We start from the raw sequence: 23,173 nt of genomic DNA, 5'->3' as shown, positions 1-23,173 counted from the left end.
GCACTACTTTAGAAATGTGCACACACACACACAAAACATCAAAAAAAGTATAAGGGAAGGTTGAAGATACATATGTATATACATACATACATACAAATACTTAGTTTTTTTTCTGTCAATAAAGTAGCAGGTTACAAATTACCAGTATTAAATTATACTAAAAGTTTATCCTCAGCCAAAACACTTTATATTTTAGTAGCTAAGAAGAGTAAAACCTCCAATAGACACTTAGAAGAGCTTTGTTTGTTTGTTTTTTGTTTGTTTTTGCTGTGGTTTCTTGTTCAAGAACACTAGTAAAAGCATTAAGCTTTATCCTATATTTCATTTATATCAGAAAAATCAAGATGACTTTGTCAATATTTTATATAGATTTAAAATAAAGAAAGATAAATATGGTATTTATGAGTGTGAATTTTAATTCATTTGTAAAATTTTTTTTAACATATACTGCTACAGAAATTTCGTATTTACTATTATGGCACATCCTGTAGGAGATAGCTATAGTTGCATTAGTTTCTTGGCAAAGGTGGGGGGGCAGTGGAAGACTGACTGACTCTCTCTCTCTCTCTCATTACTGAGTCTAAAGATCAGATGTATGCTAAAGGCACCATAGGGCAAGCTCCAGTTTTAAGTGAAAATGGCCTCGCAGTAAGGGGGACAGCCACCTTCATAGGTCTTTCCATGAATTAACACCGACCAGCAGAACATGAAAATCTAAAAATGCTGTGGCCACTGCATATGCACAAATCATAAATTTTCTACCCACTGTTAATAATCATTCCTTAAACAATTGCCAGAAACCCACAAGCTAGGACTGCTGTTTAAGTTTGGGGATATTTAATTTAGTTTTAATATTTTCGAAGGGAGCAGCTACTAACCAAAGTTGGCGAGTCTCTTTTTAGAAAGTGTTGTCTCCAATGGCCAGTGCCATTGGTATTAAAGGCAGACTTCTGCCCTCTGTGCAGATGCTGGGAAACCCTGTGAACAGACCTGTCCCCTGGAGCGCGCATCACTCATTGTGTGGAGCAGTGTCTTTCTCCATGAGCACTGTGTGGCAGTTCATTCTTTGTATGAATCTGTGAATGGCATATGTCAGGCCAATAAGACAACATTCCTATTCTGGGTAATAATTGATGCCTTGTTTTTTTTTTTTGTCTTGAAGATCATGAGACAAACAAAACTTGCTTGGCTGTCTAAAAGTTTTCATTGACATACAAATGAAAATTGAAAAATAAAAAAAAATTACAGTATCTTTGAAAACATGATTTCTAATAAGACAAAACAGATGCTTATCATTTAAACAAGCGCCTCACACAGACGGTGCAAACTCCCTTTTGGAAATTCTCTCTTTGTGGTCTGAGGGCTCCTAAATCTGGAAAGGCTCATTTGTCTCAAAATCTTCCGTCCCTCATCTGAACTTAATTGGAAATACCTGCCAGGAGTCACTGAGGCAGACGCCCCTATTTGATTTATCTGTTTTAGAAACCAAAGGATCACTTAAGCTCTGCACCCATTGCAGCTTTCAGTTCAGAATGGAGTTGGCATCTGCTGTGCTGTCTGGCCTCCTCTCACACTTGCACGCTGTGTGTCCAGAGCTGGCCCTGCCCCTGATCAGGGACGGCAGGATGAGGGGTGAGTGTGCCCAGCTCGGCACCGCCCTGAGGGGAGTGAGCTATGCGGATGCGTGGGGTGGGGTGGGGGCTGGAGGGAGGAGAGGAGGACAGAGCTGGAGCCGACCGTGCAACTGCTACAGCAGGTCTGACTAGTTTTAGGTGCCCAAAGGCAGCTTTGTTTCTCTAGTAACTCCGGGTAGCAGCAAACTTAAGTTCTTAGAACAAATTCATGTCTGTATTACTATCTTTTTGTCTCTATGCAAAAGCCTGTAGCTTTGCAGTTACTCTTTAGTTCTAAGTGTTTTTTTTTTTTAAAAAAAACCTTCATAGGTGGTTAACTGAAAAGAAGGTGCTAAAGCAAGCATTTTTTTGTGTTTTGAGGAGCTTCACATAGAATAGTGAAGGGGAAGGGATTCTGGCTTTTAAGGACATTTTATACACACACCCACATTCATAGTGGGCTGTGTGAACCTGTTGAACAAAAAAGTAAGACGTTCTACTTGACTATGCCCTGGTCACAAAATTAAATAGCTGAAATGTCACTTTCTGCAGATCAACCTTTAGCCCTTTGCTCTCCTCTGCTCTGGCGGCTTATCATTCCACACCACACTCCTGGGTCTTCGGGCAGGCCTGCTGGAGTACCCCACCCTGGTATTTAGAAGAGTTGCCTGAGTTAAACTCAGGGAATCTGAAAGTCCCAAGGTCATCTCCAGACCAGAACAGGTTTGCATAAAATTCTAGCCATACTAACCAGATAGCGAGGTGGCAACTGTTTTCAACTGATCCTCCCTGAGTGGTTATTCCATTTTATAATAACACATGATACAGATTTGCTTTTTCAGATTTCTTTCCTTTTTTTTTTTTTTTTGAGGAGGGACCCTCCATGTATGTGTGTACTTCTGTGTCTTCCCTGCTGTCATAGGGAACCAAACTGACAGAGGAATTTGAGCACTGGCGTCTTCAGCTGAAGAAATTTTTGCACTGCCTCTCTGTTTGTCATGAACCTGGTTATGGTCTTTTCTGAGCATTTTTTAAAAACAGATTTTAAAAATATTTTTTTACCATCTCCAGAAATACAAAATAGATTTCACCTGGTGGATTGTTAGCTGTCTAACAGTAGTTGGTTTACAAATTCAAAATGTCAGTTCCTCAAGTAAGATAGGTGGGATGAATGGAATGTTAGGGGGTGGCAAGTGGGGCAGATTGGAGGCAGGCTGTCCTTAAATATGAAAGATCCTTGAAGCATTAAAAGGTAGCTTCCTTTGAAAATAAATATTTATTACATTCAGCGTGATACTCTAATTATTTTTATTGTATTTGACCAAATGACTTTGTGTAAAGTTCTGTGGGTCATTAATTATCAATATACAGAAGTCCTCCGAAGAAATACATTTGATCTCAAAATAGCCCCAAAGTAAATAAAAACAAATGGCTACCACATTTACAAAGTATCATTCAGTGCCCTGAAGTTTAGTTTGTATCCTCATTTCCTTTTTCTACTTTGTGAATTATTCGAGCATATGATGATATAAATTTAAATTGTCTTTGTAAAACCTTGTCACTAACCTGCCTAATTCATAGAAGTAACTAAAATAAACATTCTGAATACGTTGCTTACATGGGACAAGTATGTACATAGTAGAACAGTTATTCCTTCCCTTTACATGTTTCATGAGTATCTGTCTATCATCCTATACCTTAAGTTTTTACACTCGTATGTCATATTGTAGAAATGTGATAGTTTTCTTTTAAGGAATCCAGATTTAGACCATAGAATACGATGTTTAGTTTCACTCAGTAAGTAAATAAATAACATTTCTCTGGTTTTCCTCTGTAGGGTGCATGTGGAAGTTAAAAGATGAAATATGTTCTGTGTTTGTGAGGAATAGTTTATAGCATGTCTTCTTTTAAGTGATTTTTCACAGTAATAAAGCATTCAAAATTTGAAAGCAAAGAAGATTAAAAACTAATCATAACCTTTAAGAAACACTTCATGAAAACACTTCCTGATGTAGCATACTTAGTTTTTATTTGTTAGTTTTTATTTGTTCGTTATATTCAGTGGCCAGTAGGTTTTGGCTAACAAAACCTAGAAGTAAACCTTTTGTTTTAACTGATATGCAATTTTATTTTCCACAGATTTGTTCTAACACATTACAGTTACCTGTTTCAGTGTGACTGTTTTACACATCTGGTGGCCCTCTTTAAAAAAAAAAGGAAAAGAAAAGCAAAGAAAAAGAAACCTGTGACATACTTTTGGCAAAACATTTTCGTTTCTACCTTAAGCCTCTTTTCCTCCTTGACATTGTTTATTAAAGGTCTCTAGTGTGAGGGGGAAAACAAGATATCTTTGGGGAAAAGATGCTACAGGAGGGTTGAAACCAGAATCCCATCCATGCAATTATAAATCCAGGAGAAAAACATATTTTCATTATGCATGGGAATGGGGTTGGGTTGAGGCTGGCTAGTCTTTATAGGCATATAATCTTAAGGGCAAGCAATTCAAATTTAAGAGTTCCTTAATGCTAATGAGATGTGTTCGTGACATCAAATTAATATGAAGTAGCATCATAATTTAAATGGTTATAATATTTATAAAAATAATACATTAATATTTACCAAGTTTCAAATGGAAAGATTGGTGATAATAGTTCATCTCCTATGAACATTATTACTGAATATACAACATCTAGAGCCTGAATTTGTAATAATTTGAATAGAAAGAACTCCAGCAAGTAGTTAGTTATACAGTAACTTGCTTCATTATCTCGCTAAGGTTAACTGTGTTGCATTTTATAATTAAATGACTCCTCCCATATCCTTTATGAAGTTTTTCCGAATAACTGCCTGAAGCTGTATCTGTTCAATGCGGAATTTTCTGTTACTAAGAAGCAATGGGATTATTGAAGGTTTTTCTATACTGGAAAATTCGCAGTGCTTACTTTGAGACTCACTGTGTGGTTGGGAGTCCACTTTAGGACCCCCAGTGGAAAATTCTGAACTGTTGGCGTCTCCAAGTCCACGTCCTATGAATTGGGGTTGTATGTTTGTTGTTGTGTGTGTGTTCTCCAGGAATCCTCCGGGAATTTTAACCATGGTTTTTAAAACATCTTATATACGGGCACAATATTTCCAGAATTTGAACCAGAGCATAATATAATTTAGTTTGGTCTCGACAAGGCTCTTGGCTTGCTTAACAGTGTCCTGCAGAGACCGGAATTTGGAAACAAAATCTTGGAAATGTGTATACTCTGAAAGATCTGTAGGTAGAAATTGCAGTGAATAATCACGGAAGAGTGCCTTGTTGCTCTGCCGCGCCCCCTTGTGGCTGGATGTGGCGTGCTGTCTGTCCTTCGGAGCTTAAAAGGAGTTCCGACTCCTACAGGGCATGCTTGTTTACATAGTGCATTAATAGTTTTCTTCTGCGTAAAATAATCTGCCAAGTTAATATAATAGTTCTCGGTGAGAGTGTAAAAAATTTATTGTGTTTATTTGATTTTTTAATTTACAGAATTTTTAAAATATGTATTGGTGTGTTGTATTTTTTAAATTTTTTATTATGGAAAATTCCAAACATACTCAAAAGTAAAGGGAGAATACAGTGCACCCCCTTGCACTCATCACCCAGCGTCAACAGTTATCAACATTTTGTCAATCTTGTTTCATCTACACAGCCAAGTTTTTTCTAGAGTATTTTAAAGCAAATTCCTGGCATCATGTCATATTGAGTATGTTTTTTGTTAAACTTAAGTTCAGAGACCACATAATTCTGCCCAGTCTTTAAGTGTGCAGTGCTTTTAGCCAGAATCTTTAAGTAAAATAAAAGAATTGTTAGCGTTTCCACTGTCTTTGGAAGAAGGTGACTGGTGTCTCTAGCGTCATAAGAGTTTCATTTAAAACCTAAAATTCCAAGCTGTTGGAGGAACCAATGAGACAGGATATTAGAAACATTTTATAGTACTTAGCAGTTACATGCTAAAAAGCCCATTCCCCCCCCCCAGATGTTTATTAACCAGGCCATAATTTATTCCAAAGAAATATTTACTTGAAACATTATCTCTCAGAATTTTGCCTATTTTGCCTATTAAATACAATTCGTTGTCAAGGTTAAAACTTTTTTTTCCAAAAGAAAAGATTATATTTAACAAATCAGTAGTGTCAGAAACTGTCTTACACAGTATAATACAAGTATGTAAAAATCCTGAGAGGGAAAGTTAGTTTCTTAAAATGTGGACTTTAGAAGACGCCCCCAAACGGTAAAAGTTTTTGTTCGTTTGTTTAAATTTACTTGGAGATTGACTTCCTGGCCGAATTTCGGTTTATCTCCAGGCTTCAAGATGCTGTCAAGAAAGCAAAGAGGATTGTTACCGTCGGTCTCCTTCAGTGTCTGATAATTAATCAGCAGCCGGTGCAGTGCCCAGCGGCCCTGAGCCCCCTGTGCAGGGAGGGAGGCGGGAGGAGGCGCCGCTGCAAACAGTGGTGTCGGGTTACAGCTGCGGAATAGCGCCCGAGCGCGCCTAACTGGCTTCATCTAGTGACTGGCTTCATAATGACATTGCTGATTTGTTAGGGAAGGCTTTGTCTTACTTACCAATTACCATGGATGTTACTGCGGGGACCTCATCCTGGATGAGCTTTAGTTTTTTGTTTTAAAAAAGCTTCCCCTATCCCGGCAGCTTTAGGGGTTCTTTTTGCTAACATCCCTTGTCTTCTTGGGAATCCTTGTCGGTAAATAAGCGGAGTGGCTTTCCCCCTCAGTGGAATTTTGTCCCTGTTTCTGCCATTTCCCTAAGCCTGAGGCAGTCACTTTGGGGTCTGAAGGCAGCCCTTGGGAGTGCTGGTTCCCCCCACCCCCTTCTTCTGGAGACTCACCAGATCGTCACCCAGGAGCTTGCGGGGGAAGGGAAGGCGGAGGAGCTATCACTACTCCTGCACGCGCCACAGCACATATAGCCCCTGGATAGCAAACCTTTGGAGGACTGCCTTTTCTCTTAGCCTTATCTCTGATCCTGCCAGCATCACCCCCACCACATGGGGGTGGCCTTGTTCTCCTGGTGTGATTTGTTACTTGGGAAAAGGAGGGTGTTAAAAGCATAGACATTATCAGATTTCCGAGTCCTGTGTGTTGTTTAAGGTGTAATATTTTAACAGTGTAGAACGTTGTCTAAGCAAGCGTGGTTTCCTTCCCACTGAAGTAGGATAGGGCCTTTCCTTCCTGCTTGGGAGCTGCTGTGTGACTGTGACAGAAGAACCATTTCTTAGAGTCCCGCCCATGGCTGGTGGGAGGCGTCCTTTGTTAGAAACAACGGCTCTCCATTTGGACCACCTCAAAAGCAGGATTCAAAACACATCTATCTGAAGGCGCGGGTATGGGAGGAAGAGAGGAGAAATGAGAATATTCTGTGTTTTGGAAGTTATGTCAACCCCATTTCTGGCCAGCCTCTCTCTTTTAGTCTTGGAAGTCTGTCTCACACACACAATAATTTTGCCAGGGGCACTCCTTTCTCCTACCACTACCCCCAAAAGAAACTGAAAGAATGTGTTTCTACTTAAAGGGCTTTGGGTTTTGGTCGCACAGGATGTAAGGGTGAGGAAATAGCTTCTGCTAGCCTCTTTGAAGACACTTGTCACACATCTTCTGTTAGCATCTTTTTTCTTCAAACGAGGTCGATCCATGAGGAGAAATCATTGTTCTGAATTGTTGGCATTACTGTAAATGCTTCATTTTTATTATTATGAGTGTCAGTGTTGGCACTTCTGGACTCTTCAGCAAACAGTGGTCACACCCATGGTCACATTGGACAGTTGAAGAGATTAGGGATGTGGCTTCTTAAAGCTCCCCTTTGAATTAGGAGTCTTTTTCTGGAGAGCTATTAACTAGTGTTTTAAAATGTTTGTGTTTTTTTTTAATCAGAGTATAGCATACAGATCCTAAGTGTACAGGCCAGGGACTTATTCCAAAGCAAACCCCAGTGTCTTCGCCACCCAGGTGAAGAAGTACAATGTGATCAGCTCCCCAGAAGCCTCGTGCCCCCCACTAACTACCCTTCCCCATCTGCAGATACCATGGCTTAGTTCTGCCTTGTTAACTGGCTTTTAAAACATGTCACTTATTCATGAAGCCTGCTGCACCCCTGAGAAGGGAGAACACTGGATTTCTAGTTGTTATATACTAGTCCAAAAGGGAGTTGGAACAAGCTCTTGAAAATGTGCACAGGTAGAAACCAGTAGGGCCTTGAGAGGTTTTGAAGTAATGACTTCCAGGATCTCCCATCACCCAGCTTCTGTGTTGACTGGTGTCCTTCCATCTGGGTGCTGCTGGATTGGAAGCCATTTACATGCTCTCCCCATTCTGCCGGGCCAGGGGCCTCCCCTCTGTGCTGCCTTTTTGATCATGTATCCGTCCCACCTTCCCCAATCATTTTCTCCTTTCAGGAATTGGGAGCAAACTATCAATTTTGACCCCCTTTTAAATTCCTTTCTTAGCATTAATTCCATGGATACTGAGCAGGATGAGAGGAAGGGTTTTCCTTCTGTCTGGGGCAATGACTGTTGTTTGGGATGAATTGAGTCAAAGCGTAATACAATATTTACATCTTTTTTGGACTGGCACAGAGTCAGAAAGCCAGACAGGCAGCCCTGGTGGTGGGCAGAGGAGGGCTCCCCATTTAGGCCTCTTCCAAGCCCCAGCAGTAATGCTGCCCACAGGGGCGTCACAGCCCCTCCAGGGACCTGTCAGTCAGTGGCCACCAGGCTGTGGGCCTCTGGGAAGCACTAGTGGCCACCAAGGGCTATGGTGAGCCTGCAGGTTAGAGCAGCGGGTTTTATTGTTGGTGGGAATGACAGGAGTGGTCATTTGCACAAGTAGACTTAATATTCTTAACTTAAAAACCATAACATTTATTTTGACAGTTCAAATGATATTAAAGGAGAGGGTTTTAAAATGTTTTTTTTTAAGATTTTTATTGGGGAATTGGGGGGATGGGAACAGTGCTGGGGAATTGGGGAAAGGGGAACAGACAAGTTGCTGTCGTTTTGTTCTTCAATCTAGTTGTGGAGGATGTTGCTTCACTGGCCCAAGTTGGCACCATCATTGCGCTCTTCTCTGGCGAGGCAGATCAGTCGCCGGCTTCTGGACGGCCGCTCACTGCGGCTGCTGGCCGCTCACGCTGGCTGCTGGCCACACACGGTAGCCCATGGCAATCCACTGCCACAGGGACTGCAGCCCACGCCGTCGCCGGCGACTCATAGGCAGCCCAGCTCCAGGTTGAGCTGTTGTTCAGCATCTTAGCTGTGGAGGGCAGTGTCACTGGCCCTCATATGTGGGATCCGAACTGGGGCCCTCTGGCATCCCAAGCGAATTCTTAACCATTGCGCCACTCGGTCGGCCCTAAAATGTTTTTTAAAGGCAGAGCTTAAATAGGTAGTTGAAACATATTGAATTAAAGAGACCTTTTTTGATCACTTCTTTTGTTTTTGAATGTTAGCATTTTTTTCCTTAATGCCTTAAAAATATGAAAGCTGTGAAATGTTACCTTTTTAACACACAGGTACTATTTCAGTTCCTTTTTGGACTTTGGGCATAAGGCCTCGCTGCCATTCACTCACTCACTCCTTAAGATCACAGCAAGAAATATCTGGGTGCCACTGAGCCTGTGGGATCTGGTGTCCGTCCGAGGAGCTGAGCTTTACCAATAAAATTGAGCTGAAGATATTTCAATTCTGCATAGTCTTTCTTTGAATGTCAGCTGTCAGCTGCCATCACAGAAACGCTGTTCGTTCTATTTTCTCTTACTTGCTTAGACACAAATAGAGAAGACCTTTGAACTCAAGTTTAATTGAGTAAAGATACTCTCAGGCTTAAACATGAAATGGCCAGATGGGGTAAAGAGGAAGTCGTGGTTCTCGAAGTGAGGTCCCTAGACCACCATCACCTGGAAACTGGGAAATGCAGATTCTTGGGCCCCACACCAGACTAGCTGGAAGAGAACCTTGGGGTGGGGGCAGTATTCTGTGTTAACATGCCCTCCAGGTAAGTCAGATGCTCACCCAAATTCAAGAACTAAAGAGTGAGCAAGGCATTCACTGGAGAGCTTTCTGAGCAGAGCTCCCCTGTCGTAGTCGTCGTCGCCGCCAACCCCCCTCCCCGTGCCCCAGGTGTGAGTGCATTGCCTTAGCCAGGTCCACCCTGTACAGCTGCCACCTCTCTCTTGTCTCACACCCTCCCTCCCACATACAGTTCACACTCGGGGCCAAAGACACACATCTCTGTCTTTGTTTACAGTTCTTCTCTGGCTGCCCCTCACTGTCTTTTTTCATTCTTTCCACTTACCATTCACTTATTCAGCGACTGTTTAGGGAGCATCTTCTGTGTGTCAGGGACTGCCCTGTCCTGAGGATACAGAGGTGAACAAAATAGACAGGCTGTGCCTTCACGGGGCTTGTCGGCTGGGGGTGAAACACATTAAGAGACAATCCCACCTTAAATATAATCTCAAATCCTATCTCCTGAAGTCTCTCCTGATCACCCCAGTCCATAATAATCTGATTCCTTACTGTGGAAGTCGCTCAGAATCTAGACTTGCAAACCCCCAAATAAGTAATACCATTTCCGATTCCTCTGGTCCTTTCTCCCCTGAGGAATCTCCTAGTGACATGTGTTACTTTTGATCATCTGCCCTAGGGGGATTATATTGCATTGTCGGAAAAGTCATGACGCATTTTTGCAATGAAAAACAGAAAAAATATGTCATGACTTTTTCGACAGCCCAATAGCTTTTGAGGGCAGCCAGGCCCTTCCTAATGAAAGCTGCACAATTAAAAGCCAGGTTTGGTATATAGAGTGTTATTTGGTATTAAACTGCATGAAAATTCCAGAAGAGACGTTTTCATTTATATTGCTCCCCATGAGTTTTATTCTTTATTTTCAAAACTTTGTCAGTTGTAGTTAATAGTTGCAAGAAAATTATGATAAGACAATGAGAATGCTAGGAGTTTGTTTCTAACAAGTTTACCGGGGAAGGGAGGTTGTGTTGTCTCAAAGTTTATGTTAAGAGCCAGTGAGTACTGATAGAAGAGTGCCCGTGGTTAGTTTTAGGTCCCTTTTGGGTGGGCAGAAAAGGGAGGGGCACCCACCTCCCTCCTTCACTTGGGGGCCTCTAACCAGCCCTGAAGCACAGGGTCGCTTTTGGGTCTTTGACTGAAAGACTGAGTAGAAAACATGGGCTTTGGGCTTGGATCTTCACAATCTGAGGGATGAGACAAAGTGGGGTGTCAAGCCTGGGGGCGGCCTCGAAACCAGGCTTGCCGTTCCACAACCGTTGGGGCCTTTAAGGCAGGAGCAGCAAAACACCCGCTTCCCTGTGTTACCTGAAAGCCCTTAATGAGCTCCAGCTTCGGCCCCATCTTCTAGCTGCATTCTAGTGAGGCCTTTCAAAAGGTCACGTGCCTCTCCAGTAGCTTGCTTAAAGAGCTATTGTGATTTTCAGTAGCGTGCCTGAGGAAAGAGCCTTCTGAGGAGCCGGCCACCCTGGCTCTGCTCAGCCCCAGCTCCAGGCCCAGAGACACCATTTGAGAGGCTTGTCTTCTCTTGTTTGAACTGTGCCCTGCTCCAGGAGGTGGTCATTCCTACGGCTCTGAGTGACTTCTTACCACCCTCCCACTTCAGGAGTGGGAGGCCTCTTCATCAAATAGTCACTGGGAAGACTCGATTCTAAACTGTGTTATGCCAACTTTGGGAAAGCTTTAACTTTTTTTAAATTTTAAAATTATTTTAATTTTTTAAGTAAACATGTGGACTAGATTTGATTATGTGGCATTTTATTCCTTTCTATAAAAATTTAGATAGAAGGAGGACTACAAATCAGGATTGTGTGCATTTTGCAATCTTACTAAGTGTGTGGGGCCAGTTTTGCCTCATAAAATGAAATAGAGAAATGAAGGCAAACCTGCTTTGAGAGAGACATACTCTGTCATGGGTCCTTATTTACACATTTGAAAAGCATCCAAGATTCGATTTGTCTATTCCTGCTCACAGATTTCGCGTACACGAGCCTTCCTTCTTCCCCATCCAGACAGCATTACAAATATCTTACCAGGTTTTTCCTAAATCATTAGGGCTATCACACAGCTATGACCAACTAGATCATTCTATTGTAATTGGAAGTTAGGCGCTTCTCGCACTGAAATCTTTCTGAAAGCATCTCCGCAAAGCTCCTTCTGCTAAATGCATATAGTACTTCATACTTTTAAAATGTTTGAGTTCTCTAGATTCCGTGAATATTTCTAGGGAAATGTGAGTTATTGAGAAAGCCCTGTTGTTTATTCTAGTAACAAGTCTTTAAAAGACAGTTCTAGATCAATGACTAAAAGAAAAGTCTTTTCTATCTTACCTAAGTGTTACCTCAAAGTGGTGATGTGCTTACTAATTTGTTTTTAGTTGTGTATTTGGTTTACATTTTAGGACAGTGATTCTAAAACTTTCTGTGATGAAGAACCATCTTGTTTGTTTTTTTCCCTCCTTCATAGCCTTACACTTCAGTAAAACATAATAAAAATAATTACTAGAGAATGAAATAAAAGTACAAAGGTGTAAAAATAGAAGCCTCACTTTATATTAGATTTACACATGTACAGTTACTCTGTAAATTTGCTATAAAAGTTTATAAATAATATATTATCTACTTATCTCACCACGGGCTGGTAACAGTTCACAGACCGGCACTGTCTACAAACCACACTTTGAGAAACACTGTTTTAGAGTGTGTGTATGTTTCTGGTCCAAAGTCCATGTGCCTGATACTTTGAAAGGCCAAAACTCAGAACATCAGAGTTTGGAATAAGGAAAGGTTTATTGATTGAGAAGGTGCCAACCGAGAACATGGGAGACCTAGTGGTGCCTCAAATCCACCTTAAGAAAGTATGAAGTTCAGGCTTCATTTACGTGGACGGAAGGGGAAATAGAAGAGGGAAGGGGAAATGGAAGGAGCATGAGATTGAGGACCACTGACATCTGGGCCCCAACAGGGGTCTGAGGAAGATTGTGCTTAATCTGTTGACCCTAGTTGATGTGAGTCCTGTCTGGAGGTTCCTGCAAATGTTTGCTAAAGAATATATACGCCCCTTATCTCCTTGGGAGAGGTACTTTCTGGTAAGGGGCTGTTTTTTGTAACACTCAAGCCACAAGCAGAATTCCTCTAATGATTAGCATGTCTATTTGCAAGACTAGGCAGAAGCTATTAGCCTGAAGGCCATGGGAACAAAGCAGGCTGGAACAAGATGGAGTCAGAGAGGCCAGGTATTTCACTGTTACATGTATGCATCTCTGTAGTCTATGACACATATTTAAATGTAGTGAGCCCGATCACATTATAACATGTAACATAGATCTAACAGCTTTATATGAGAATTAAATGCACTTAATGAGTTCTTTGGCAAAAGTGGGGGTTTTCTGGGAGTATTTAAATGCTTAAATTGTAAGCAAATACAAATTGTATAATTGTGAGTACAGTTATCTTTTTCAAAACACAGTTGTCCAGTAATGCTTCTAAATGCATAAAGTAGAAAGTGTTTTGTAATGTAAAATGAAATCACTTCCTCTCTGATTCACACTCAAGTTTAAATGGGCACAGATACTTTAGATAGGAAATGTTCTCTGCAAAGTTTATATACAAATGAGACTTTTAGCACTAAACAGTAGGAAATGTTTGTCATGTGAGGTATTAGATAAGCAAGTTGTTACTATCATACCTTCCTTACCTCAGGGAACAGTTAATTATGGGACTGGTCTTTAGTCCTAGTGATTGACAGCCATTTTCTCAATGTTTACAAAATGAGGGAAAGTGTTTCATATAAGTAACTCCACGTTTTTAAGAGCACTAACAAATTCTCAAGCTGATTCTGACGTTGATGGGTTGCAGCTGTCTTTATCTTTCTTTCCTGGACACCAAAGCACAGGAAGGTAGTCACCCCAAGTGGCATTTGCGTGCTAGACTCTGGGACCACCTGAATGTCTGTCCGCCTTGAGGGACAGTGTGGCCTTCTTTAAAACAAAGCGTTGGAAGGAAGTTCTGTGAAATTTTGTTATGGTTAGCTTTAACGATGAGATGAGACTCATAATTCAAAACGATAATGAGGTGTAGGAGAAGTTATTTGGCCCCTTGAAGACCAAACTTTATTCCTCTGCGGGACTCCCCACTGCCTGGCAGAGTGCCCAGGACAGCACAGGCGCAGAATGAGTTCATAAGGGATTGAATGAGGTGCCATCACAGTCAGCTGAAGCAATTCAGTAAAAGGCAAGTCACTTTAAGAAGAAAAACTAAATAACCACAAAGCGCTTGCACATGAAGATATTAGAACAAGTGGCGTTGAGGAGAGGGTTACCCAGTGTCCGTGGTGTTGTAGAGAGCAAGCACAGGCTTGGCTTAATCAGAGCTGTATCTCCTGGTCTGGAAGACATAAGGACAACTATCTTGATTAAACAGAAAGCTAGGTCTATGAGGCAAAGACCAGTGGACTTGTGCGATTTTCTCTTTAGATAGTAGAAATTGTGAGAGGAAGGACCATTCTCTTAAAGGTGCAGCCAGCTGAGGATGTTTTCATTAAGGCCAGAGCTCGAGGCAGCCTAGGCTGTGAGCGTCAGGCAAGGTGGGGCAGGAGTTAGAATTCAGCCCATTCCCAAATGCTCAGGGTCTGAGATGTGAGCTTGTTGTTTCTTTGAAATACGTATATATCTCTGGAGTCACAGTAAGTCTTTTATGAAATGTCTCAAGTACTGAAACAGCAATGCTTATAATCTGAGCAAATTACTTTCAAATTAGTCCAGTTGCATTCAGACATAACTGTATGTGATGAAATTCAGCCATGGAAAAAACTTGGGCTGGGAAATCCACATTCCTCCACTTGATCCTAGACTGCGAAGCGGTGGCAGCTCAATCACTGTGGTCATTTAACGCAGGCCAAGAGCTTCACCACGTGTCACCAAACAGGCAGAAAGGCTTTATGTATAATGAGGAAGGAAAAGGCATTTTTGAAAGCACACACAGTTCTACCAAAATTGTACATGTTCCTTCCCCTTCTCCAACTTGGTTCTTTGAAGCGTTCAAGACGTGTTCAAGCTGTAATCTGTGACACCTTTATCTGCCTAGGTCATAACATTGTAAGTGTTTTCTTGGGCTTTAAAAATAAATCTGTTTGGGAAAGGCAAATTGAACCTGCATGGTGATGTTAGGCAAGCGCAGGAGCTGAGAAAGTCAAAATCACGGTTTCCATGGTAACGTTTAACTTGTCTGGGTCGTACACATTTCTCAAGAAATACATTCACCAGGCTACCTAGCGAGAGAAATTGTTCCACGGGCATACAAAGGTAAATTTCCCAATTCTCTCATTCTAACTGGTCTTCCCCCAGTTAATTAGTCTGTCCCAACTAAACCTGGGCAAGGAACTAACAGAAGTCCACGTCCTGACTTCAGAACCAACATCCTTTTCACTGTAGCAATTAGTTTTCCTGTGATTGATTCCATTTTCTTCCTTTCTCCTTTGCAGATATATGTTGGGTAAAGGAGGAAAACGGAAGTTTGATGAGCATGAAGATGGGCTGGAAGGCAAAATCCTGTCTCCCTCTGACGGTCCATCCAAGGTGTCTTACACCTTACAGCGCCAGACTATCTTCAACATTTCCCTTATGAAACTCTACAACCACAGGCCCCTCACAGAGCCCAGCTTGCAAAAGACCGTCTTAATCAACAACATGCTGCGGCGGATCCAGGAGGAGCTCAAACAGGAAGGCAGCCTGAGGCCCGTGTTCACCCCCTCCTCCCAGCCCAGCGACTCGCTGAGCGACAGCTACCGAGAGGCCCCGCCCGCCTTCAGCCACCCTGCGCCCCCGCCCGCGCACCCCTGCGACCTCGGAAGCACTACGCCCCTGGAGGCCTGCCTCACCCCGGCCTCGCTGCTCGAGGACGACGATGACACTTTTTGCACTTCCCCTGCCCTGCAGCCTGCGGCTCCTACCAAACTTTCACCTCCAGCTCTCCCGCCGGAAAAGGACAGCTTCTCCTCGGCCTTGGACGAGATCGAGGAGCTCTGTCCCACATCTACCTCCACAGAGGCCGCAGTGGCAGCGACTGACAGCTCGAAAGGGGGCGCCAGCGAACCCAGCGTTCCGAAACCCGAAGGGCTCCAAGAGGGCCGCCCCGACGACCCGAAACTGATGGACTCTCTGCCTGGGAATTTTGAAATCACCACGTCCACGGGGTTTCTGACGGACTTGACCCTGGACGACATCCTGTTTGCCGACATTGATACATCGATGTATGATTTTGACCCCTGCACATCCGCGTCGGGGACAGCCTCAAAAATGGCCCCGGTGTCAGCGGACGACCTCCTCAAGACTCTAGCTCCTTACAGCAGCCAGCCCGTCGCCCCGAGTCAGCCTTTCAAAATGGACCTCACAGAGCTGGACCACATCATGGAGGTGCTCGTCGGGTCCTAAGACCTAGGGACCCAGTGACTGTGCCCACCCAGAGCCTGCGAGTGTCCCCGCGCCCTGACAGCTCTCCGCACTGTGCATGCACCCTTGCTTGCCTTTTTCAGAGAAAAAGAACATTTTACAAAAGGATCACACTAGTTTTTGCTTTGAGCAGAGTTGGAGTGCCTTCATCCAAGTATGACCACTTTTAATACACTTTTTTGAGTGGTTCCTCAGAGACCTACAACCCTGGAATAGGAAAGAATACATTTGAAGACAATGTTGCTATATCGAATGGCAAAAATAAACAGTTCAAGTGAAGCACAAGAGATAAATAAGTTGGGAAAGCTGTAAATTGCATGTGCATATTTGTCTATTTTTTCTATAAGTTTTATTGCAAGAGGTAAAAAAAAAAGAAAAAATATATATATTATTTAGATAATCTCAGTACCTTTTCTGGCATTTTCGCCCTGTATAAGTTGACTTGGCAATTCAGCCTTTTTAGAGGCATTAACTACTCCTCTTAAGTGTTGCATTTACATGGCTGTTTAGAAACTGCTGCCCAAATTTATTTTATATTTTTGTACAGATTCTGCAGTTTATGATATTGTTTTTCTAAAAACAAATGCTGTTTATACATATGAGATAGCTATTTTGATAGGATTTGCTCACATAGCTCCTGCAAACTTCAGATGTACAAGTTGCACTTGTACTTTTATAGCGTTGTAATGTTTTATATGTGTTTGGTGCAAAGAGAAAATTGAATCAAATCAATCTGCAGTTGATGTCCCCAAATGCAGACACACACACACACACACACACACACACACACACACACACACACACAGCGCTTTAAGAAAGGGCCAGGTGATACCACACCCAGATTTCACAACCGCCGACCCCCTGGCATGAACACCCGCCAGCACTGTGACTTCCAAAGCCAGAGCCACGTCTGCTCATCAAACTTACATTAAGCAGTTGGCGGGAGGTGGCTGTGGAACTCCTCGGGGTTAAGTGATGGTTCTCTTTAGCTCCCTCTCTTGAGGGGAAGGCTACCGAATACTCACTGTATTTATGCCAAGTTTGCGCTTTTAATTGTTTTTATTTTTTTTAAACAAAAACCCAGATCTTTCCTTTTTGGCAAAATTTTTATGACCTGAAATTTTACATGCGAACAAAATTTTATGAAAAGCAATCAACCTCTTCATGGAACGAAACCCTACTGCAATGCTTAGGACTCATAAAAAAACCTCCCCCAGAAGGCATCCATCATGTTGCTCAGTTGTCTTTTCCAGCTTCCCAAGAGCTTTTCGTTCTCTCTGTTGCTAAGTGCTGAAAATGACATCTTTCCTGATCACCACAGTGAGCTTGGCTCACCTGGGCCCAGCCTGGGATGCACTCTTGTAACGCCCGTGGCTCTTGAACCTGGAGTTGGTCCCATTACATCACGGCTTCCAATCTGGTTGCTTTCTTGAATCAACTGCTTTAACTACAAGGCTGTTTTACCCAAATACGCAGACAGTACACTCTATGCATGTTTCTCCTCCTTCCCTTTGCCACCGGCCCCATCCCACCTCACCCCGCCCCCACCCCCAGGACACTTGAGAAGTAGCTTTTTTATTCCTAGTGGTGTACATTTAATTTTAAAATGTTTGCAATGTATCATGCTTTTCGCGGAAATTGTTTATGGTCTTTTCCTTTCAGTTTTTTCTTTCTTCCAATGGTACTTTAGCTGGTTACAACCTATATTGTTGAAATGCAGATGGCTTCTTTAGGAATAACTTTTATATTTATTTAAGAATTTTTAAATTATGGGATTTGTGTTGTTGTTGTCGTCTTTGTTGTTAGTCATTTGTCAATATTCAGTCACCAATTCTGCTCACTTCTTGCCATGGATAAAATTGAGTCTTTCTGGCCAATTAAAAAAAGACAGCTTTATAAAATGGCACTTTAAACAAGCCACAGATCGTTTTATTTTTATAATGCACATGGCAAAACAAATACATTTGTGATGAAGGAACTGCTCATCTAATCAAAAGATTCGTGTATGATATGATTACAACTTTCTACATCCTAATTTTACTTTTCTCCCCCCACTTGAATGTGTTTCTAAAGGCTAATTATCAACTCAGTAAAGCAGTGAGAAACAGATCAAATTGTACTTGTTCCCCTACAAGCAACCTCCACCAGGGACACCTCTTACTGCTGCGGATGTGTCATTTCCTTTGTTAGGACCAGGGACCATATATAATTAAGGTGAGGGGTGAGGGCTGTCATAGATGCTTCTGGTGTCACTGTGCCTGTCCATTTTAAGAGCTTCCTTTTTCTGTGGAGAACAAGTCTGCCCGGACGCCATGCTTTTGATAACTAGAGGACCCGGGAACTTCACCACATGCTGCACACTTATACACATGTATACATACACAATAGTGTTGATTATTCCGAACAATAACAGGGTAAGGCGGTTGATTTGCCATTGTTAAAAAGTGATTTACAGTAACTTAGAACAACTGTACTTTGGTTGGATTAGCAAATCGTGTGTTTAAACAAATCCCATATGTTGGGCAACAGTTCACATAAGCACAGCGAAGTGTTGCCCAAACGTGGTTCCCTGACTCTCTTCGTATTTATAAGGCTGGGCTTCAAAATCAAAACAAATCCCCCCACCCCACCCCCTCACCCACCAGCAGCAGGCAAATGCTTGTTAACTCTGGACACCCTTGCCATAAATTCTTGATATTCAATGTCTACTGAGGAAGACGTGGGAAATTAATGGCCCATTTTAAAAAGAACAAAACCATCAAGTGTTCAAGTTTATCTTGTGTCTTGTTTTTTAACAAAGTGATGTCCCGACAGGAAAGAATCGGAGCCTGGGAGTGATCTGCACATCCCAGTGTGAGTGTGGGACGTGTTTCCAGATGCCACCTGGCAGCAGGGCCTTCCCCTTCGTAAAGGATATCGTGTGGCATTCAGAGGCAGGCAGGCAGTTGGAGGTGCCTTGATGAGAAAGACATGCTGGATGGGGCTGGGAGAGGACAATTATTGACAGTGACGTGCAATGAAGTGACAAGATGAGAGCAGAATAATAAGAGCTTTGAATTTGAAGTGATTTTTTTTCCATAAGTTATTTATTCCTTTTTTCTGTGTAAATATATTTATTTTACTGTGGAGCTCTAACAACATCTGGATCGTAACATGTGCAGAATGTATGGTAGGAATGTATTCTCTTGTAGGAATGTCAATCTGTATTAAAAGGGGGTCCAAGCCAGACCCCTGGGTCTTCTCATTGTATGCACAGTCCACATTCATTTTTACTCTATTCTCTAATATGGGTCTATTTGAAATATGCAAAAGGTATAGATGAGGAATGTTTTAATACCTCCAAATTTTTAAGAAAATCAAGCATCAAAGGGTTGATATTTTTAAATGTTTTTTAGTAGCACTTTCTCTTTATGACAGAAGGGGCAACCACATTGACACCCCTGTTCACTCCAAAGGGTGAGAACTAGCCAGAGCCTCCTTACACCTTGAGTGTCTTTATCAATCAAGCTTTTTATTGCCATAGCCCCTTGGAGTCCCAACTGCCCTGAGGTCGATCAAGGAAAATTTCTTAAATAAATAAGCTCCAAAGAGCCAAAGTATCAACTTACGGATCGTTTTTAAAGCTTAAATTTATTAACCACCTTTGTGGTAAACAATGAATTATGAATACCGCAGGGCAGCCTTCTTAAATGACAGATGTAAAAAAAAAAATAGTCTATTTTGTGCAGCAATTGTTATTCTCTGTTTGAATTGTCTTAATTTCAAAACCTTGCTGTTACAAATTGGGCCTTTATACATTTTCTGAAAATACTGAAAAGAGCATATTTAACCTCTTCTGGCTGTAAATGGTTAACTTCCTGTCATTGCTGACGACAGCAAGGTGTGTGCATCCTGCTTGTGTACAATTGTTTTCAGTGCTTCTAAGAATGAGTCTAAATGGTTCTTAAAAATCAGCCAGGATCAAATGCTATTGCAGACAAAGCCAATAAAAATTTTGGATGTCTTTTGGGGATAACAAGTTTGTAAGGAAGTGCAGTCCATAGAAACAAACAAGCAAGATTTTGGAAAAGATGTACATAGTGACATGTTTGGTGCATGGTTTTTGAGGAGGGCTTTTGTCATAAAAAGGAGGTGTAACCTTTCCCCCACAGACCTGAGAGCTGTGCCTTTTCTATGCAATATTACAGACGTTACATCGGAACCCAGATGGCTGTATTCACATGTAAGTTTGGGCTGTAATCTAAACAATTGGACAGATTAAATGTACATGGAAATGAGCAGTCTTACTTTTGTAGTTTTATATTATACAATAAACAGTTAAAAGATGAAAGAGGCGTGTCTGTAGTTTCCTTCTGATGTCACAGCTCATGTCCCACTGTGCTCATGTAGAGGAACAGTCCACGCACAGCCTCTGCTGGAGTCCATGTTGTTGACCTTCTCTCACTGCCTTGATCTCTGGAGCACCTTTCTCTCCTGGTTCTCCCCTGGCTCCTGGACCTTCTTGACCTCCTCATTCTCATGTATCGCCCCCACGTCTCTCTAAACATTGTTTTTTTTCCAGAGTTTGATCGATGACCAGGTTTTTTGTTTGTTTTTAGCTGAGCCATCCTGCCGCCTGTTGGCAGCTCAGTGGCAGCTCAGCTCAGGCCGGGCATCGAACCGCTGTGGCTCAGAGCTCGCACTCTTGAGCGAGCTCTTAACCAACTGAACCACTCAGCCGGCCCTCAGTGGCCAGGTTTTTGCTGAGCCTCCACTCCGACTGCTTTCCTGAGGAAATGGAATCCACTTAGGTCTCTGAAAACTTGTTTCAAAGTCCTGCCCCTCCTGAGCTCTGGACTTAAGTATCTACCAAGTTGTGTTTGTCTTAATCAGCCTCGTTTCTTCATGGGGCCAATCCTTCCTCTTTCAGCCCCTCTTTGGCCCCATCACCCTTCTCCTAGGCCTGGTTCCCTCAATGTGACCTCCCTCAATGTCTGACGCTCCCCGCCATCTCTTTTCCATCCCTACCACAGCTTGCCCTGCTCTGGCCCTCTCCCCTCCTTGCCTCTGGTCATTGCACCTGCTTCCTAACTACCTACCACAGTGTTGAACATCCTTGATGCTAGAGTTGACATCCCAAAGCACCAGTCGTTCACACATTCGTTGCACACCCTCCAGCAGTCCCCCTGGTTTATACGATCTGGCCCTCCCCGACCATCTTCCAGAAGTTAACGGAGGAGATCCTGTGCAACCCCCTTAGCAGCTGGGCCATCTTTGATGGACTCATGGGATCCAGCCACGCCTGGTCCAGGCAATTCTGTGCCACCATACCAGCTGGGGAAGGAATGGCCTGGATGTGAGGGGCCTGGGAAATGAAGGTTCCATTCAAGCAGCAATGGAATATGGGGGAGGTGGGTGTTGGGGAGGTGTTATGGGTTGAATTATGTCCTCCAAAAAAGTTATGTTGAAGTTCTAACCTGTAGCACCTCAGAATGTGACCTTAATTTGGAAACAGTCTACAGAGATACTCAAAATGTGGTTATTAGGGTAGACTCGAATCCAATAGGACTAGCGTCCTTTTAAGAAATGGCAGATTTCAACACAGGCGAGCACACAGGGAGAACACCATGTGATGATGAAGGCAGAGATCAGGGTAATGTCATAGCCAAGGAACACCAAAGATTGCCAGCAAAGCACCAGAAGCTAGAGGAGAGACATCAAATAGATTTCGTCTCACAGCCCTCAGAAGGAACCAGCCCTGATGACACCTTGATCTCTGACTTCTAGCCTACAGAACAATAAATTGTTGTTTAAGCCACTTGGTTTGTTATGGCAACTCTAGCAAACTAATACGGGGAAAAGAACAGGATGAGTCTTCCCAGACATCCCAGTAGAGATACTCCTTAGGCAGCTAGAAATAAAACTGTTGCTCAGTAGAGTGCTTTGTCTCTGGAATATGAGCATCTGCTATTAATCAGAGATATAACTTTAGTGACTCGTTCAATCTCTCTGTGCTTGTGAGGACAAGATAAAGTCATAGCTCCTAAATCTCTTTGAAAACGTCGACAGTGCAATAAAAATGAAAGGTACGGATGTTGTCTAGCCTCTCATGCCTATTATAGCTGTGCCTAGCACATAGTAGGTGCTCAAAACATTTGTTGAATTAAAAGAAGAAAAACCGTCTAGGGCCTGAGAGATGCACAGAATTCAGTCTTCCTGTTCTGGGTCCCAGGCCCTCTTCCTTGTCTAGGTCCCAGGCCCACCCCCATCCTGACCCTCTGGAGGCCCCATACCCAGCATGCCCTGGCTTGTGCTCCCACTTCTGCTGCTTGCCCATCATTGTAGAAATTCTGCCCATCCTTCCAAGAGCCCATCCATGAAGCCTACTCCACATCCCTCAGTCAGAGCCAACTGCTTCTCTGCTGGTGTGCTCTTTGTCTCTGCAAACACACTTAACAAGTTCTGCCATGTCTTAGGTTAGCTGCGCACCATTTGTTTCCTCAGCTACCCTCTGCTGTTCTAAAGAGCAGTGACCCTGTGATGTTCGTCTTTGCCCTAGGTCAACAAACTATGGTTGTTGGCTCAAACCCTGCCCACTGCCTGTTTCTGTAAGTAAAGTTTTATTGGAACACGACCACGTTCATTGATTTGTGCATTGTCTACGGCCGCGGTCCTACTACAATGGCACAGAGAACATATAGCTCTCAAAATCTAAAGTATTTGATCTTCGACCCTTAACAGAAAATGTTTGCCAAACCTTGATCTTTGTAAACCACACAATCCTTGGGATAGTATCCAGTCATAGCTGGGCCAGGCCACAGTCCCTGTGCTCTGGGCTTTACATAGACTGGGAAGTACACCCTGGGAAAATGAATAGAGTCCAGGTGCGGGGTTGGAGTCCCAAGGACACAGACTGTTGGAGCCAGAAAGGGCAGAGCAGTCGGAAAAGTCACATAAGAGTAGACCCCCCCCTTTGGGGCCCGCCGAGTGGCACGTTGGTTAAGAGCTGGCTTGGGATGCCAGAGGGCCCCGGTTCAGATCCCACATATGAGGACCAGTGACACTGCCCTCC

General features: G+C 42.8%; 1 protein-coding gene across 5 annotated transcripts in view; it reads left to right on the top strand.

The window, feature by feature from the left end:
- The window catches only part of SERTAD2 (SERTA domain containing 2), a 121,860-nt gene extending 101,408 nt beyond the window's left edge, over window positions 1-20,452 (top strand). For all 5 annotated transcript variants that reach the window (XM_019635459.1, XM_019635445.1, XM_019635466.1 and 2 more), the window contains one exon: window positions 15,156-20,452. In XM_019635459.1, coding sequence (XP_019491004.1) covers window positions 15,160-16,104 — 945 coding nt within the window. In that variant the 5' untranslated portion in view covers window positions 15,156-15,159 and the 3' untranslated portion in view covers window positions 16,105-20,452. The remainder of the gene's footprint in view (window positions 1-15,155) is intronic.
- Window positions 20,453-23,173: the final 2,721 nt, after the last annotated feature.

The sequence above is a fragment of the Hipposideros armiger genome, unplaced genomic scaffold (assembly GCF_001890085.2).
Source record: "Hipposideros armiger isolate ML-2016 unplaced genomic scaffold, ASM189008v1 scaffold_2, whole genome shotgun sequence".
In the NCBI taxonomy this organism is placed as follows: Eukaryota; Metazoa; Chordata; class Mammalia; order Chiroptera; family Hipposideridae; genus Hipposideros; species Hipposideros armiger.
The sequence above is the reverse complement of the archived record's forward strand: the minus strand, read 5'-3'. Positions and strand labels throughout refer to the sequence as shown.